We start from the raw sequence: 17857 nt of genomic DNA, 5'->3' as shown, positions 1-17857 counted from the left end.
AATGTTTTAAAATTTAGCGATAAACATCGTTCGTAATTGCTGTAATTTATGTAATGATTGGCATTATTTTAGTGCATTTTTACATGTGAGCGAACAAAAACATATGCGGGCTGTGGTGCGGTGTGTTGTGGGCTGCATTTTATGCCGCACAGATAGTAAAAGGCAATCGAGGATCGGGAATACTTCTCATAGGGATAGCTAGATGCCGAAGACCATGTGAAGCAGAGGAGAAAAAGTAGGAAAGCGGACCCTGGGCTCCTACATGGCGAGGCAGCCACTGGGAAAACGCTCAGATAAGAGAAAGAGATGAATCGAATTTTCAGGTCGGTTGAAAGGTTTTTTTAAAGCAAAATTAATTAAAGGAACAGAATCATAGGAAATCTCTATTAACAAATCCATTCGAGTTTCACGCAGAACAAAGGCCATTTGTACCAAATGGAATGAATCGATTCATTAGCGCCGTCAAGCGAACACGTCCCTGTGAAACTTACAATTTGCATCGGAAATTTTTAACGAGTCGGTCGCACACGTTCACTGCTACGGGTAATTCTGTAACTGGACACGGGGATTTGGACTGGACATGTGTCCAGTCCAGAGAGACTACGTCGCTAGAGGCGTTAGTGTATAATGGAGGTTCATTTCCAAAGGAAATTTGAATGCAGCTGTTATGCGCTTCATGCCAAAGAGAATTCATGAACATTGCGTAGTACGTCGTGCTTTTATTTATGATTCAGCACCACGTCTTAATTCCGTGCAATTTTTGTGTCCGGTTATGGCATAACCCTAAAATCGATGAAATAATGAATGCCCCGATGCAATTGCGTCCGCTCTGATTCGATTTTCAAAATTGGCTGGATGGAAACCGAAATATTTAACTAATACATGCAGGACAAGTGCTTTTCCAACTAACTTTGATTATGTTTTGGACAATAGCATGTGGGATTTGACGATAGTTTGCACAAAAGGGGTTTGAAATTAATAGTCTAAGTTAGTTAGTTAAACGTACTAGAAACATTTACTTATTATGCATAAGTTTTAAACTAAGTAATTAATGAAAGTTTGTATGATATTGCAATCATTCTGTGAAAATTTTTATTTAAAAATAATGAAATGATGAATTTCTTTCATGAATTTTTGAGATGTGCCTGTGTTTTGGGGTGTCACAACCCAAAATGAAGCCGAGAAAACCTGAGGATAAGACAAGAGAAAGAGAAAGACAGAAGATGGTGGTGACACTTTGCTGCGGGTTCCCATGTTAGATCAGGTTAAAATTGAACTGCCTACATTAATAAAAATAAATATATATATATAAATAGACAACATTTAAGGTCCCTTATGATGGAATAATTATAGTTATATAGATTTAGGCGAAACTCTAGCATCATGTATAACAAATTAATAACATACTTTTACCCTCATAAATTCCACGACACACTTCGTTGATTCGCGTGTAAAAGATAAAAAGTGTTACGTTATAAATCAAATCTGTCATGGTGACAATGATTATGACGAGGGTTTTTGGCCTCAATATTTAACTGTTCCAGGGTAATGTACGAGTATAGCCGGCTAAAGATTACAACGCCATGGCAATTAAACTTTAACATATTGCGTAACCGTCAATGTATTGATATTGTAATATATTGAAATGCCTAAACTAACGAATAAGTCAAGAGAGCATGTCGCGCATATCCAGAACCGACTTGGAATAGAAATTGTCATTCTTCATGTTTTAGTGTTCTTCATGTGGTGTAATGGTTATGACGCTCGCCTGGAGATCGAAAGGTTCCAGGTTCGAACCACACTCGTGCCACATGAGTTTGTATACCAAATCTGACTCATGTATTAATAGACTAAAACATGCTTCCACTGAAGGAAAACATCGTGAGGAAACCTGTACTGGTTGATTATTAACCGAAATGGAGAAGGCAATAGCAAACCACTCCATTAATAGTGCCAAGAAAGTTGATGTTTTATAAATACGACTATGAAGAATGAATGAATGAATATAGAGAAGAAGTGGTGGATAAGCAATTTGTTGTTTTAAGTGGTGGATAAGATTTGTCTCGCGATGGGTGATCAAAAATGTATCATCTCACTCCGAGCAACCACCACGTTAAGACGAGTTCGATTGATGATTTCGTTCCACTCGGCTATCTCTCTCTCATGTAATCGTTTCCTCTGTTTCTTCCTCAGGTCTTGAGCGTCGAAGCCCATCACCCTTTATTTGACGTTACATCAATAAATCAGCTCTGGGCTAGCTATACTTATATAGCATTGGTGAAAAAATTCAAAGCTGGATAAAAAAATATTCAATATTACTCCTGAATAAAACAGAGCGTGAGAATTTTTGTTGCTAACAAAATTAAAAGTTCTGACTTGTTTCATTCCACTTTTATTATGATAATTTTGGCCTACTTTTCACTGTAACCTCTGTAACAACCGACATTGGTCGGCGACGCGTGTAATTTTTTATGGTAATGTTATTTTTCGAAATTCTTTCAGCACGCAAAACATTACGAGTATAATCTTACAAACCGCAAGCGGAGCACGAAGAAGCGGAAGCTAGTAACGGTCGATCAGAAAATCTCATACATTTACTTACACCCTATATGATCAGCCGCGGCTGAAATTCGAACGTGGTCTCCCATGTGAACATTCGAACGTGTGGTGGTGGATTTAGGTTTAATTTCTATGAAGAACCTAGCACACACCGCACACTAGCGACCGGCACAGTTAAAAATAACAACAAAAGAGTAATGAGCAACCAAAAATGGTTACATAATGCTACCGAAACCAGCGTGACGAATTTTAGGCATGTAAAGTAGCTCATTAATTAGTCCATTTCACATATATAGGGTCCATTATAGATCGGTAGGGCGTCTATTCGGGTCCTAGTCGGTAGGAAATGAGATTATGTAACAAGTTGTGAGGGTTTTGTGATTAATGAAGTAACTTAGATTTAACAATGGACTTTGGATAACATTACGTCGAATTTAGGATAGAGATGTAGCAGTGGCGGCGTGAAGACACAAAGGAATGGTATAATATATATAAATTTGTATTTATTTGCACCATCGTGTCTTATTTATTGGGATCTATTTTACTCCAACGTTGTCTTGGTGATATTGGCATATCATTGACCCAGTATGCCGGTGGCCTAATAAGGTACGGGATCTATTTTAAAGCAACAACGAGTATTATTGCATGATTTTCTCCAAAAGATATACGTCGACCTAAACAACTGCGTGTGTGACAAAATAATATTTACGAGAGCTACTTAACCGATTTTTTGTCATACGTCGTTTAAATTCGTGGAAACTGATTTTTTTTTAAACTTGTATGAAACAAGTTTCAGCCATTCAGTGCCAATTTATAAATTATATTAAAATACTAAACCGCCAGAATCCAGCGCCTCCAGAATCCCAAATCTCGCGTTCCATAAACCTGAAATGCCCGGAAACGGTCGGAGAGCTCCGGAGTTAGCCAAAATGAGTTTTATGCCAAAGGATATTAGTACCTTGGTATCCCGCAGCCGGGTAAGTGAAACTGTGAAACAGGATTATTAGTACAAGACGTTGACAACGCGTGAAATAGATATAACATACACGAGATAACATTTTGATGTCAGTTATTCTATCGACAAACAGTTTGCAAAACTTGAAGATTTCGACCTTCATTTTTAAATTGATTAAATTTAATCGTAATTTATAATTGCGCAATGTAGGTGCATTCGCGTTCGGTATCTGTCCGAGTTCGGCGGTATAACATATACTGCGCCGCTTCTTCTTCTTCATCTAGACGCACTTGGTTTTAGTCCATTAGATATGTGTCACCATAATTATTGAAACTAAAGAAATTCAATATGAGAAACTTATTTCAACATGACGCAGCTCTTATCTTCGTTTCATTTTGATGTGAATTTCGTGTTATACCTGAATATTTTTCTTTACATGTTTTCTTACTTGCCGTTCATTTTCTAGAAACAGTGATGTCTATTTTTATAAGTGCTCAGCATCAAAACAAATTATTCATAGCTTGGCCGAAAGTTGGTGTTAAATGTCGCTATTAAAAAGATATCATGATAATTTTACAATCTGAAAGATATTTTATTACTTGTGTAAATTAATTAAGCCCTTGCTTGAGCCCAGTGACCTCCTAATTTGAAACAAAATTATCTTAAGACATGCTAAAAATATGTACATTCAACCACATATTAAAGTGGGTAACTACATGGAACTCTATACAAGAGTTTTTCAAATTTTCAATGGCTTCGCGTGCTGATGACTGTATATAAAATTATGTAATGTGTTTCTGTTGTTATGTATGTGGTCTAACTTGATGCATTGGAAACTTTTATCGGAAATGTAAATCTCTTTGAAATATGGTACAGGAGAAGTAAAATCTAATCTTTTCCTACGAAGTTCCCACGGGAGCGATTTTACAACGTCTACGTAAAGAAAAAGACCTGATGTATAATACACAGACGCTGCAATTTCTTATAATACCATCTGAGACTCGAATCTTACAAGTTCCGACTTAACGTTATGGCGCGATAGTACCTACTTCTGGGATCATAGACAAGATTACGTTCTTTTGCATACTTGCATACTTTATGTTATGACTTTGTAACAAACGTGTGGTATCAAAAAAGGTGCTTCCGTTTTTGTAGGAACTTGTTATTTGTGGATTTATTTCTTCTATTGCATGTTTTGTTTTCTTGTCTGATTATAATTACTCATATTAAATTCGATGAGTTTCCTTGAGTTTCCTAAGGTAGATCGACAATAGGACCGACTTGAAGGTATAACCTTGAAAACAATATTATCCTAGTGTCTTCTACGTAGTAATCAAAACTTTAAAATATAATATTACAATGAATTGGTATCTTATTTAGAAGTGGGTTAAAATCAACATTCAAAACACAAATTGAACGGCAACAACGAAGTTAGAGAAAAAAATATCTCATCAATTCCCAAAATATTAACAATGCAATCAAAGGGAAACAAATTGAATCAAGTATAACGACTCGTCGCGGAAGGAAACGAAAAGGAAATATAAGTGACTTAATAAACTCGGTGAATATATAAGAATCTATATATAAATCTTTATGTGATGGAACTCAAAGAATGTTTCAATTATGAAAGAACCCGACTGAGCTGCAGCTTTTAATGCTTCTTTTATGATTGAGTACACAGACCACATTTTATATGCTTCGTGGGCGTGGGTAATCTCTTTATACTATACCGGATAAAAATACCTTATTTATGATGTATAAAGTGTACAATATGTTTTAAATGTAATCCACCTTGCCCTACTTAGATAGATGTTTATATAACCAGTAGTCCTCGGTTTTTCGTGATAAAAGGTAGCATCAAATGCTCCTCTTGAAGGTTTAGCCTGTCTCTGTGTCAAATTTCATCAAATCGGTTAGGTGGTATTTCAGTTTATTCGTTACAAAAATATTCCAATTCTTTTTTGTTTGTAATATTATTTGGTGTATGTTAAATGCCCGAGGAAGCAACTGGATATGGGCTCATGTGACAGTAAGAGTAAGAGCCACATTCATGGTAAGGATCAACATGATATTGTCTAGTGATACAGCCGAACAAAGTCGCGGGCGAAGCTTTTCCGATAGGCACGCGACAATCGTCATCTTTCTTTCAGAGTCAAATACTTTTAACGCCATTACGTTTACAGTGAACGAATATTGTGCTGTCCCAATTTCGATTCCACGAACTTTACGGATCTGATAGAATTAAAATGTTGAAAGCTTCTGTGAACGAGCTTTAGGAGTGTTCTAATCAAATCCGCCGCTCCATTTTCAATTCCTTTTCCGAATTGCCTTCACATGTGAATTCATTTTCGAATAGTTTTTTAGTCAATAGAATAGTTTTTGCATTCTTGAACCATAAAAAATATCATTACTTACAGAAAAATTTTGTATATTGTTATGCACCATTGGCCCGTCCCGGTTTCGCTCGGGTGAAAACATAAAAAATTATCCACCTACACCTTATCAGGAATCACACTATGTATTGGTGAAATCATAAATAAATAATCAAAAAATCTTTATAATCGCTTCTTCTTCTTCATTCACCTCTTCTCCCACTTCATTTGGGACCGGGTCTCGTACATTTGGCCAGTGTCTCCGGGTTGTCTCGATTAAAAATAGCTCACAACTAGTTATTTGAATATTTTATTTATGAAAATACTTTATTTTGTGCACAAAATACAATAAACGAGACACAAAACACCGTACAAGAGACGGACTTAATGTTAAGAGCATTATCTAACCTTTGGGTCATACAGAGAAGATTACGTGGGTGCAGCAGCTACGTTAATATTGCCTATTTTGATTCTTATGGCCTCATCGGATTTTGTTAAAATAACTAATTATTAAATAAAACCTGTTAAAATAATCCAATAATTGTTTAACAAACAGTGGGACACCATAAAAGAAAAACTAATTGGATTTTTTGTTGAATCTATTTAACCGTGTAACTAATAGTGAAACGAATACGACACACGAAAGATCTTGGTACTGTAACTTGCTTCCGGTGAAGGAGAACATCGTGAGGAAACCTGGACATTGGTTGACAGTTTGAGTTCATTAGTGTATATGGAACCACCAGATGTCGGTAGGTATTCGTAAAAGTAATGTTAAATTTAGGCGAATTTGAAACTGATAACAGCAAGAACACACTCGAATAGAATAAGAAGTAGGTATGTCCTCAATATTCATTCCAGGGATATTCCGAACTGCATGATGAGGATGACGGTGGATATGACAGTGGACGCGGTCTTCAGCGGCAGCTGGCCGTCTATGGAGAAGGCTGTCGTCTGCAGTTTGCCGACGCATACTGCTGCAAGTCTCCCCATCTGCCAAGTCTGCAGGGTTAGCTGCTCTGTGGACAATGATTTCATCTGTCGTCTTCGCCTGTTCCCGGCTCCATTCGCGGCTGTGAAGCCCGAGGTCAGCATAAAAACTAAGCTAAATATTTTGAATATTTGGCAGTGATTTTTTTTACATCCAGCTTGGCGTTAATCCTCTTTGAGTATACTATTGTTATCAGCTGCCTAGGAAAACTTGAAAATATTAATTCAGGATCGACCGAGGATCGGTGTTGCGTTGACCAAATCCCAACTAATTAACAATTAAAAATGAACCTCCAAGATCCATGTCATGTATGGTGTCGGCCAGACTGGTGACCTGCCGGAACCGCTCCGTCGCCCACTGGCCCAGCACCCCGAGCAGCAAGTACACGAGGACGTGACGCAGCATTAGCATGCATTTCGACAGCGTTTTGCAGATATAGATGAACTACGGACAAACATCAGTCATACTATTTATATAAACTTTATAGCAGAAAATACAATTTGAAAAAGTATAATTTATCCACAACGAAGTTATTGGGGTTCGAAATTGACCTGAATTGCTTCGAAAAGGATGATACGGCCGTGCCGCTTTGTTTGCTCGACTTGGCGGGTCCAGTCCAGATAGGTGGACTAAGTAACAGTCAATAATGGTGTTCATTCAGAAAACGCTATGTGGGTGCAAACAAATTTTAAAAAAGGAATAGAGTTTAATTACAGTATCACGTTTTTATATAGGTATAATTATATTAGTAGATTTAACTAATTGCTAGCACATCGCCTATGAAAGGAAGTCATTTCTATTCAGTTCGTAAGCGTAGGATCTGGTTGTGACAAAATGTAGGTAGGTAACATGTTTTTTTTTTTTCGTTAGTACTTAGAACCCGCGGCCGCGCTTTGAGCGCTTCTTTTCAGCGGGCCGCAGCGCTGAACAATGCTGCTTTTACCGCTTCATCAATCATATCGCTCGGCACGCCACAGTGCGCGCCGTGACCTGACTGACACGTGTTTTTTTTTTCGTGGTCCCGTGACAAGAATCAGTATTTCAGATCAGAATCAGGTTTGAAAGTTATAAATTTTGCTTTGTAAATTCACGGTTTTTAAGAATTCACTTTTTCTATGTAACACACATAATAAAATGGTGTGTATGCATCTACTTGCTACTGGATGTTGTTTGCTACTGCATGCCAGATGCCATTAGGCGACTTGAATTAAATGTGACGCCAGTTTTATCAATAATACACTCGAAAGGGAAGGAAAGAAGAAATAAATTAAAAACCATTACCAACCAAACCAAACCCTTCTCATTGCCCCTGCGCATTGTTTTCGAACAAAACTGTATATAGCGTTTTTCGTTTTAAAATGCGAACAATTATATGCAATAATATTATTAGTCGAGTTGTGTGTGTGAAAATTAAAATGACGTCAAATCATATGAATGTCTAATAAGATGCTGAAATATGATTTAAAAAAACAACCATTCTCGGGAACTGTATCTAAAATAGACGGCATTTCGACATAAATTAGTCAATAGTAACATACACACGTTCTTATTTTTTTACTAAATGCACATCCAAATTAACTTTTATGCTTCGACGAGATAATCGATTCACAGGTCCATTTTTTGAGTACTTACATGAAAACATTGACTAAGGGACCCCTTAGGGGCCCTCGTGCTACACAACACACAACATCTTAAATAGATTTTTTCTTTTGAATATTTAAGACCTCGATATATCAGGTATACACAGACATTAACGTGAAAAGGAGGCTTTATGTAAAAAGATATCCATTTATCACTGTGTGTCGGTTGAGTGATGGCGAACATGTACAAGAAATATTCTTTGTCGTTATAAATTATAAAAAAAATCATCCAATTCACGTCGGTCTGTAAGCGATAAACTCAAAAACTACCGGACGAATTTTTGTACGGTTTTCACCATTTGATTCCTAATAATTTATTATGGTGTTACCCAAGCGAAGACGGGTCGGGCCGTCCGTCCGTCATTCATAATATTGTCAAAGGTTTTTTTAAAGCAATGACATTATATTCCCCTCCACATCTCCGGCTACACTTGTGCTCGTAGCGTAGACAAAGCCCAGCGTTAGTAGATCAAGAGGCTATTGGGTGAGAAGTGGGCTTACCAAGGAAGAAATTTCCACAGAGAATTGGACAATAATCCATTCACAAAGTAGGCCAGTGCTCCAGATAATTCGAACAAAAAAATTACAATTTTAATGCGTGTTATGTTATTTAGGTTTAGATTTGTATCTCTGGGTACAACATTTATTTTCTTTAAGAGGATGGTTAGATAAAATGGATAGTACTATTTTTTGTATTTGCCCCTCTTATGGTGAATATCTAAATATTAGAAACTTACGTCAGTCATGTCTTCCTTCTTGATCAGCAGCCGCAGAACTGTTCTCGTGGTGAAGTACATCTCGAAGCAGATCACCAACATGAGCTGGAATATATTACTTGCAATGTACATGCGTGTAAGAAAGTAATTACGTTTGTTCGGTCTATGATCTTGCCACTCAATTTTCATCCGACTGAGCAAAAAATATGCCCACATGTTTAGTTGTTATTGTGATATACATGATTCAGCGGTGCGCCCAGGATCAGCTTTTGACGTGGGAACTTATCAATATGATTTTTTTGTCACGAGTTGGATGCAATAAGTCTCTTTGATGACAATAAGCGTAGTATCATCCTATGTTGAATAAAGATTTATGCATTTGAATTTGAATACATACTTCAAAAATGGAAAAACTTGTTTAGCTATCAAAATATAGCACATCAAAAGACATGGTGTCTGATTTGGTGTTTACCAAATTTTTTACCGATCGAGGGAAGCGAGCGAGGTCTGCAAATCAACTTGGGGCAAAAATACATTTTTTTCGCGGCGAACAACTACTTATTTTTAAGGTGGTGTTGAAGTAAGTGCACAAATTGAAGTATTGTACACAACAAACACTAGAGGCAAATGAAAGCGTAAAAATACGTATTAAAATTTATTGTAACGAGAGAAACTTAATTTGTTTATAAAACTGAATGAAAATATACATAAATTAAATTTTGTGAGATATGAACCATGGGCGGGGTAGTGACAAGGCACGCGATTGTTCGCTGTGGAATATTAAAGTTATTGAATTTTGTTTTACATTTTAATTAATTTCGAAGCACAGATTCGAAACTATATAAAATTGAGTTTCGCTAGACCACATAAAAATTATATATTTTTTTAATACCAAGATTTGTAATTGTCATCAAATCATTACCCATTTTCCCGAATTTTCGTCGAAAATCTACAATTTATCGGAATTGATTTCCCGCATCATTTGGCCGATTATAATGTTGATCGATTCTTGTTCGGTCGTGGGTATGGGCGGCGGAGTTAGCTTGCCAAGCAACAACGATGCTAATTTGCCTCCTATGTCATATTGAAAAATGTAAAAAGATATTATTATTATTCAAAATATTCTCGCCGCCTGGAATCCATCATCGGCGCGGTGCGCGGTGGGCGGGCTTTTTAAAACATTATACTTTACGTCCGCACGACTATACTGCGATCTATTACTTTCCCATCAGTCTGTTTATGAAGCTAAAAATATTTGCCTGAACAGTGCATGATCGGCGTTATAGAGCGGTTTACAAAGTGTAAACCGCTTTTTAGTTCTATTCGGCGCAGCGCGGCGTCAATAATCCATACTTACTTGATGTTTAAAAACGTTATTAAGTTTCTTCAGCACATACACCATTTGTCGGAAACGTTCATACAAATCATAGTTTTTCACGTCTCTGTTCTTAATGATATCTTCTAACAGCAACACGAACGACTTCATTTTCGAAACGTAAATCGTCACAAAACTAGCATAGAGCATTATTTCAGAATCGACCATCAATGTGACGAAAGTAATTGATGTCACATATAAATCGGTAAAATTAGATTTGAACAATCCAACAAGCACATTGTTGAGATGATTAACCAGTAAGCATACGGTGAACAAAGCGATATATATTTTGTATTTACGATCTTTTACTTTGTCATGTTTGTCATCCAGTTTATTGATTTCTTCCATGAGTTTTTTTATTTTATTCTTCTTCGCCACTGTCATTGATCCGATGGCCATCATGGCGGAATAAACTGAAAACGTGGCTAAAAAGAATTGCTTGTTTATAATTGTCCAGTGACGGTTTAAAACACGTGTATTATAATAGACTTTAGCGATTATAGTCCCATTGAATGCTACGGACGCTGTTATTATATAGATGCGGTAAATGAGCCATTTGTGGACATTCGCGGGTGATGTTGAGGCTACTATAGGTGAAAATGGATACAAGAGGATGAAGGGTTTTAAAATTTCGTTAAAATTGACCATCTTTAATTTCCGTTGTTTCGTGATCACTCTCGAGGTTTTTAGTTATTTCTAACTTTTTCAAAGATTTGTCTATGAAATTAATAATTTATCCAAAAACTTCTCCACGAACGAGGCAAAGGTTTTTATTTTAATTATAATGAAATGAAAAATTCTGGAATCGAGTGGGAATTGAAAGCCCTTGCCCCTGTTATGAAACTATAACAACATTGTTTCTTACACTCCAATACTTCTTGAAAAATCTACCAAACACAATACTTCTTGACCAAACACTGAAACAGTTTCTTGTAGCTATCGGGTAGTGTAATGGGTATTGCATCGGTGGCCAAATGGCTATTCATTATTTACTAACGACTTATGGCCAATCATGTAAAATGTTTTTATTGTATTGATGGTCAGATATAAATTGAACTGTAATTCGAAAGAGTTTTATTATAAGCATTGATGTAAAATTACGTAATATTTTTTTTGAGAAAGATACGTGACTTTCACTTTTAAGGTAATACTTCTTTACCTGTGCTTTGGAAATCGGCAGTAGAGTTTTATTCAAATTTTATACGATACTAAGTGATGTATTGTATATCGTCAAAATTTGAATGAAATAAATTATTTGAAAGTTAGTATATTCTTATATAAACACATTGATCTATGTATAAACTTTTATATAATTGATGTACTCTTCATGTTCTATCTATTAGACTAATCTTCTTGAAATTGTTTCCAAATCAACAGAGCACTTTTGCATTTCGGGTGAAGCACAACGCAACGGAAACGCGCAACGTCGACGCAACGGAACAATTGCGCCGCGGCCTAAGCCAGACATTGGCAAGTCATGCCATGCCGGATGCCCGCACCAACCTCGGGACTAGAATAGGTTTAGGTAGTTCGCAAGTGTAAATATTTTAACAAATATGGAGTGCGGAGGGGGAATTACAGTTCCGTACTACTACGGTTCCGTCACGTGGACGAAGTCACAGTTAATATATAACACAGCAACAGTTAATATAAAATAGGTGTTCCTAGAAATCCGTCAGCTCGGTGCACATTTTCGCGTAAACTTCATAATATCTAGCGTTGTTTGTCTGAAATGGAACAAAGGTTTCGTGCAAACAACAGATTGTGATGTGAAATCCAAAAAAAGGGAGTCCGCTTTGTTTGTTTGAGAATGCAAACATTAATACGAGCATGGAGCGAATAATCTGGGATGGAATCCATTGCGGCCAGACGTGCTGTCTGCCCAATAACCGTTTGACACATGACCTCCACAACCACCTGATAGACTCGCTGGGCTGTATCGCTTTTTTAGTTAAGTATTAGTTGTTTCTAAACACTCCTCGCTAATTCGTAGAATACTACAAATGTTATCATTTTTGATTTTTTTTTCGTGATCACTCGAAACTTACATGCTAGGCAATTATTCAGGAAACAACATAGGTACATTGCTTTTTTAAAGATAATAATTTTAAAAAATATATAATGATATGGCTATTTCACATTAGTCTATTTGTTATATGACGATTTAAAAAAAAAGGGATTCTCGGTTTTGCATTTCAGATGGTGAATCAGACAGCTTTTTCTCCCAAACCTCTTCCCTTGTCTCCCTGGACATCTTTTATTCACATTTCTTTGTCCTATTCAATTCGTATTCTCTTATCACTTCATTTAGTAGTAGTTTTTTCGGACATCAATTAACAGTACATCACGCTTAATCCAGTATAGAATACAGGGCTGTGTTGATCAGACAGCGGCCCCACAGGCTTCAGAGTTGCATCTGATACTTATCCACTTAACGGGCCGTTTGTCTGGAGATATCCTATATTGTGATACAGAATTCGGAGGGCGAAGCGATAACGTGGCTCGCTTTAAGTTCTGTGATACAGGTTTTATTTAAGATATTAGCTATTCACACAGAATTGCACTAATCCGCGTAGAATCAAACACTACAATACAAGCACGTCGTGTTTATGGAAATAACTAAAATAAAAAATAATTAAAATGCGTTTCAGTAGGCTTTGTGAAATGTTTAATACCTAAGTTTTATGTATTTTACTAAACACCAGATTATGCCTGAGACCTCACACTAAACAGTGTTAATAATTTAATTCTTGTATGGTGAAACACTGTTCTGTTCTGTTCTAACTAAAACCGATGCTCCGTTGGTCCGTCGACCTCCGTTATTTTTTGTTGTGCCCAAACCTATGGATATCAACGGAGTACTCTTGCGTTTCGCGTGGTTCGCGTCGGCAGGAGCACAGCGGAGCGGAAACGCGCTACGTTGACGCAACGGAACAATTGCGCCGCGGGCAAAGCCAGTCGTTGAATCAAGTCATACCATGCCGGATGCCGCACCAACCTCGAGACTAGAATAGGTTTAGTTCGCAACTCAAACATTGTGCACATTTCCTATTGCCTGAGGATCCCTAAACATATTGTATCTTACGTATCTATTACGTTGTAATTAGCTGTTACCCGCGACTCCACAATTGAAGCACAATAATAGATTGGACTAGCTTTGTTATTTTCCAACGGAAACATTACTTTTCTGGTCTCGACTAATATAGGGAAACAATGTAAATAGCCTATTCGAAAAGAATAAGTACTTTGCCCGGAATTAAAGGTAGTGTATGTCCTTCCAGTACTCATAAATATATGAATAATCTTCAAGGAGATTGATTGAGTAGGTAAAACGTGAAGAGATAAGAACTTACTTTGGCATTTATAATATTTGTTGTAATAATCATTCTATCGTGCTTGAGGATACTTCACTCAAACTTTTAACCCCTTCAGAGAGCCTTGTTAAATTATTTTTGAACAAAATAATCGCCTATATTTACTTCCGATCTTATTCAAGAAATTTATTCGAAATCGGTTCAGTCGTGGTGAAAGCGTAACATACACACAGACTCGCATGTATAAATTGACTAGCTTTTGCCCGCGAGTTTAGTTTTTGCACTTAGAATTAACTTACACTATAGATTTTATTTCAAACTAAGTAAATATACGCGAGCAATATTATATGCAATATTTCTGAGACAAAATGAAAAGTATTTTTAGTTGAAATGAAGAGTTTTTGTAGACATTAGTATTTTGAAAGAACTTTGGTTAACATTTTGAGATTAAAATGCTCCATATCGAAAGTAGTTTTATAACGTATTCTGTATAACGATATATCATGATGCTCTCATGTACGAATTAGTTAAAATAGAAGTAAACGTTCTAGTGTTAAAGAACTGTAATAAATTAACGAGCTGCTGCCGTCTGCCCGCAGCAAATACCCTACGTCGTCACTCTTCCTGCTCGGCCACTATCCCCTCACCAAAATCTAATAATTTGGACATGAAAGGTTATACAACAAACCCATTAAATACAAATAACGAGAGCTCGTATTTACGAGCTCTCGAGTTGTATTTACAACACTTCAAGTATATACCAAGCCAACAGTTACTAACTAAATAAATTTTAAGTACTTAAAAAAAACTAGTAAGGATAGTTTTAAATTCACGCTGCAGTTATATTTTAATTGCCCCAAAATTGTGCCACTGTGCTGTTATAGCGGAAATGGCTGTAGTTTTATTTTTTCCCGCCATTTATTACCATTAACGCTAGTGCTCGAATAACGTTGAACTCTGCCAAAAGACGCGTTATATTATTACGCCAGTTGTTAAATTACATCGAACTAGCTTTTTCTCGCGTTGCCCGCTTCAATTTTCATTTGGGGGATGATTTTTGAAAAATAAGCCATGTTTGAACAGGAGTCTTTAACTGCAGCATACAAACGAAATTACATCAAAATCCGTCCAGCGATTTATCGGTGAAAGCGGAACAAACAGACAGGCATTTATAATAGTAGAGAATTTTAAGGCGTGCTTTTTTTCTGGTTATGTTTATAAAAATACCAAGTTAATTTGCTATTTCTCATGAGGTGGACGATGGTTTTCTACGGAGGTGTCTGCGTATTAGCACAGTCATTCTAGTGACAACTGAATATCAGTTTGGCAGTATTTTCTCTTTTGTATCTTATGTTAAGTAGTAACAAATAAAGTTTTTATCTATCTATCATATATTATAGCGCCAACTACAAATTGATGAACCCTGGTATTAGCAAAGTTCCGAGCCGTTTGATCCCAGTGGTCAGGAATTCTCATTAAACACGGAATGTGTCCTGTACGGACAATGCGGGCGTTTTGTTAATCACTCTAGTACAGGATTTGTTCGCGCTTATCTTTATCATCTCAACCTATGTCTACGAGTACCTCTAGCAAGGTTATTTGATCTCTAACACTGAACTCTTCACGCTGGCATCAATCTCACTCATGCTTATTTTTCAGTTACGAACAATATTGCCGTGCATGAGTCACATCGGATAAGTCTAAAATATTTTCCTTATGTTTACTTGGCGGGATCAATGAACGCGACACTCGAGGTACCACCGGCTCTATGATCTTAACTTTCAGCTATCGGCGGTTTTCTTACTATATGGGGTAGGAAGAGAGAAGTCTAGAGTAATTTGTTGCCACCCGCGCTGAAACTTGCCTAGATTGGCACGAAGCTGGTGTTTTAACACAAATGATCTCGAACTCGACCTTTCAACAATCTCATCATTTAAAATTTTTGTGTACACGCTCGATTGAGTTGTCAAAAATTAATTTTAATTAAAATACTTTCCGGAAGTGGTCCGGTTCGCGGCTTTTCAAATTAATTAGCCGCAGAATTTGCCGTCAAAATTAAAATTTTCAATTAGCTTTCTCTGGCCTATTCCTAATTTGCTGATACAGTCGGATTGTGCTCGGGGAAATGCAATTCTTGAATTCAACATGATGATATTTATCTCCTATTTTGTGTGATACGTAATTATGAGCTGTTAATAAATCGTTAATTTATTTTCTAACGGAATGAGAGCGATCTTGATTTTTTTAGGACACCTTTCTAGACCCATGTTATTTATATCGCAAAGATTTTAAGAATATATATGCAAGGGGTAAAACATAGTAGATATCTATATATAAGGATCTATTACCATAAAATGTGCTCACCTTGTACATCACCTCGTCAGTATGTATATGATAGCGCCGTCAACCCGTCTCGCCGCCTGTAAATCCATAGAGCTGTCTGATCCTCTTTTGTTTTACATAATTACAAAACAAGTGACAATTTTACATTTGTAGAATCATCCACGACCTCACGTCCTAAATTACGAAAACTTTTAATTCTGTTTTCAGACGTAAATGCTGGGGCAAAAATTGTCGTTCTAAAATAATAAGTCGAGAATATTTCTTACGTATTTATTTGTAAAGCCGTTAAGTTTAAACTAAATTGTTGCCTGGTTTTATACAGAGGATGTTAAAAAATAGATCTGCATTTTCAATATTATTTTACTTGCAGTAAAATAAAAATTGATATGACATTTTTATCATACTTAACGGGAAGCGACCGCGAATGGAAAACTTTCAATATAACTTTGTATTTATAATATTTGAAATTCCCAAGAGCGGCAGCAATATTCTACAATTTCCTACCTGACTTTAGTACTATAATTTTCCAATATCCCGCTCCACTTTAAAAGTAAGAAGATACGTGGATCGCTAATGCATTCTAAAAGACGCCTTGTTTGCCGCCATATTGATTTGCAGGAGAAAAGGTGTTCAAAAGGGTAATCAATTGTTATATTGACACAATAAAAATTATTTAAAATAGTATTTAATATGACTTTAATTTATGTACATTTTTGAATTTATGCATATTTTTACTATTTTAATCTTAATATATTAAAAATTTCGAATTTATTTTCATATTTACATACTTAGATACTTTTGAATTTTTTACTGTATTTTTATGTATAAATAAATGTAATTAATTAATTTATAAGTACCCATATTATATGAATAAAATGAAATACAATATATAACCATATAAGTATATGTTTAATTTCATTTATTTATTTATATTCATTTATCGTAAGTTTTTTGTACTTTAATTGCATTTGTCGCAATTTTATGATACTACAAATCAACATGTACAATTTTAAAAGTAGATAAATGTACAATTTTAAATTTTCGTTTCGACCGCAGCACTTTGATGCGGTTGTTGGAAAAAGATATATTTCTGATAGTCCTTGTTTATTTTTAATTTTTTTAACAGACGATAAATTTAAAAAATAGTTTATTATTTTGATTCAGTAAAAAAAAAAACGTTTTAAAAATCAGCGACCCCAGCTTAAGTTGTTTTGAAATCAAAGCCCGAAAGACCCACGCAAATCCCTCAAGTCAGCAGCCAAACGAGAATTACCATAATAAAAAAAATATTCCATTTTGGCTATTTATAGCTCAAGAGCCGTCACCTCGAATCTGCTTAATTTTTAACATGTTATTACACAATGTTGCGTACAATCTATTTAATTTAATAATGTAACCAGTGTCAGCAATCAATATTTCAAAAGTAAAAAATAAATAAATTAACTTTAGGTTTAATGTCGCGGAGGTTTAATGTCGGGCAAATGCCGGCAAAATAACTAAACTATTACAGTATGGTCAATATGTATATGTTACCTAGATCGCAATAATTGGAAATCTGTGTGTCTGTACTCACGCGCAAAAACTCACTGAGT

The 17857-nt window shown here is 35.9% G+C and overlaps 1 protein-coding gene across 1 annotated transcript; it reads right to left on the bottom strand.

Moving 5' to 3' along the window:
- Positions 1-6192: 6192 nt before the first annotated feature.
- On the bottom strand, positions 6193-16320 carry LOC128683576 (uncharacterized). The gene is made up of 4 exons (XM_053769333.1): positions 16287-16320; positions 9255-9338; positions 7168-7321; positions 6193-6905 (listed from the first exon to the last, which is right to left on the bottom strand). Exons 1-4 carry the CDS (start codon positions 16293-16295, stop codon positions 6739-6741), a joined length of 414 nt encoding a protein of 137 aa, XP_053625308.1. The 5' UTR covers positions 16296-16320; the 3' UTR covers positions 6193-6738.
- Positions 16321-17857: the final 1537 nt, after the last annotated feature.

The sequence above is a fragment of the Plodia interpunctella genome, chromosome 3, assembly GCF_027563975.2.
Source record: "Plodia interpunctella isolate USDA-ARS_2022_Savannah chromosome 3, ilPloInte3.2, whole genome shotgun sequence".
Classification (NCBI taxonomy): domain Eukaryota; kingdom Metazoa; phylum Arthropoda; class Insecta; order Lepidoptera; family Pyralidae; genus Plodia; species Plodia interpunctella.
This window is presented reverse-complemented; position numbering and strand designations above follow the sequence as displayed.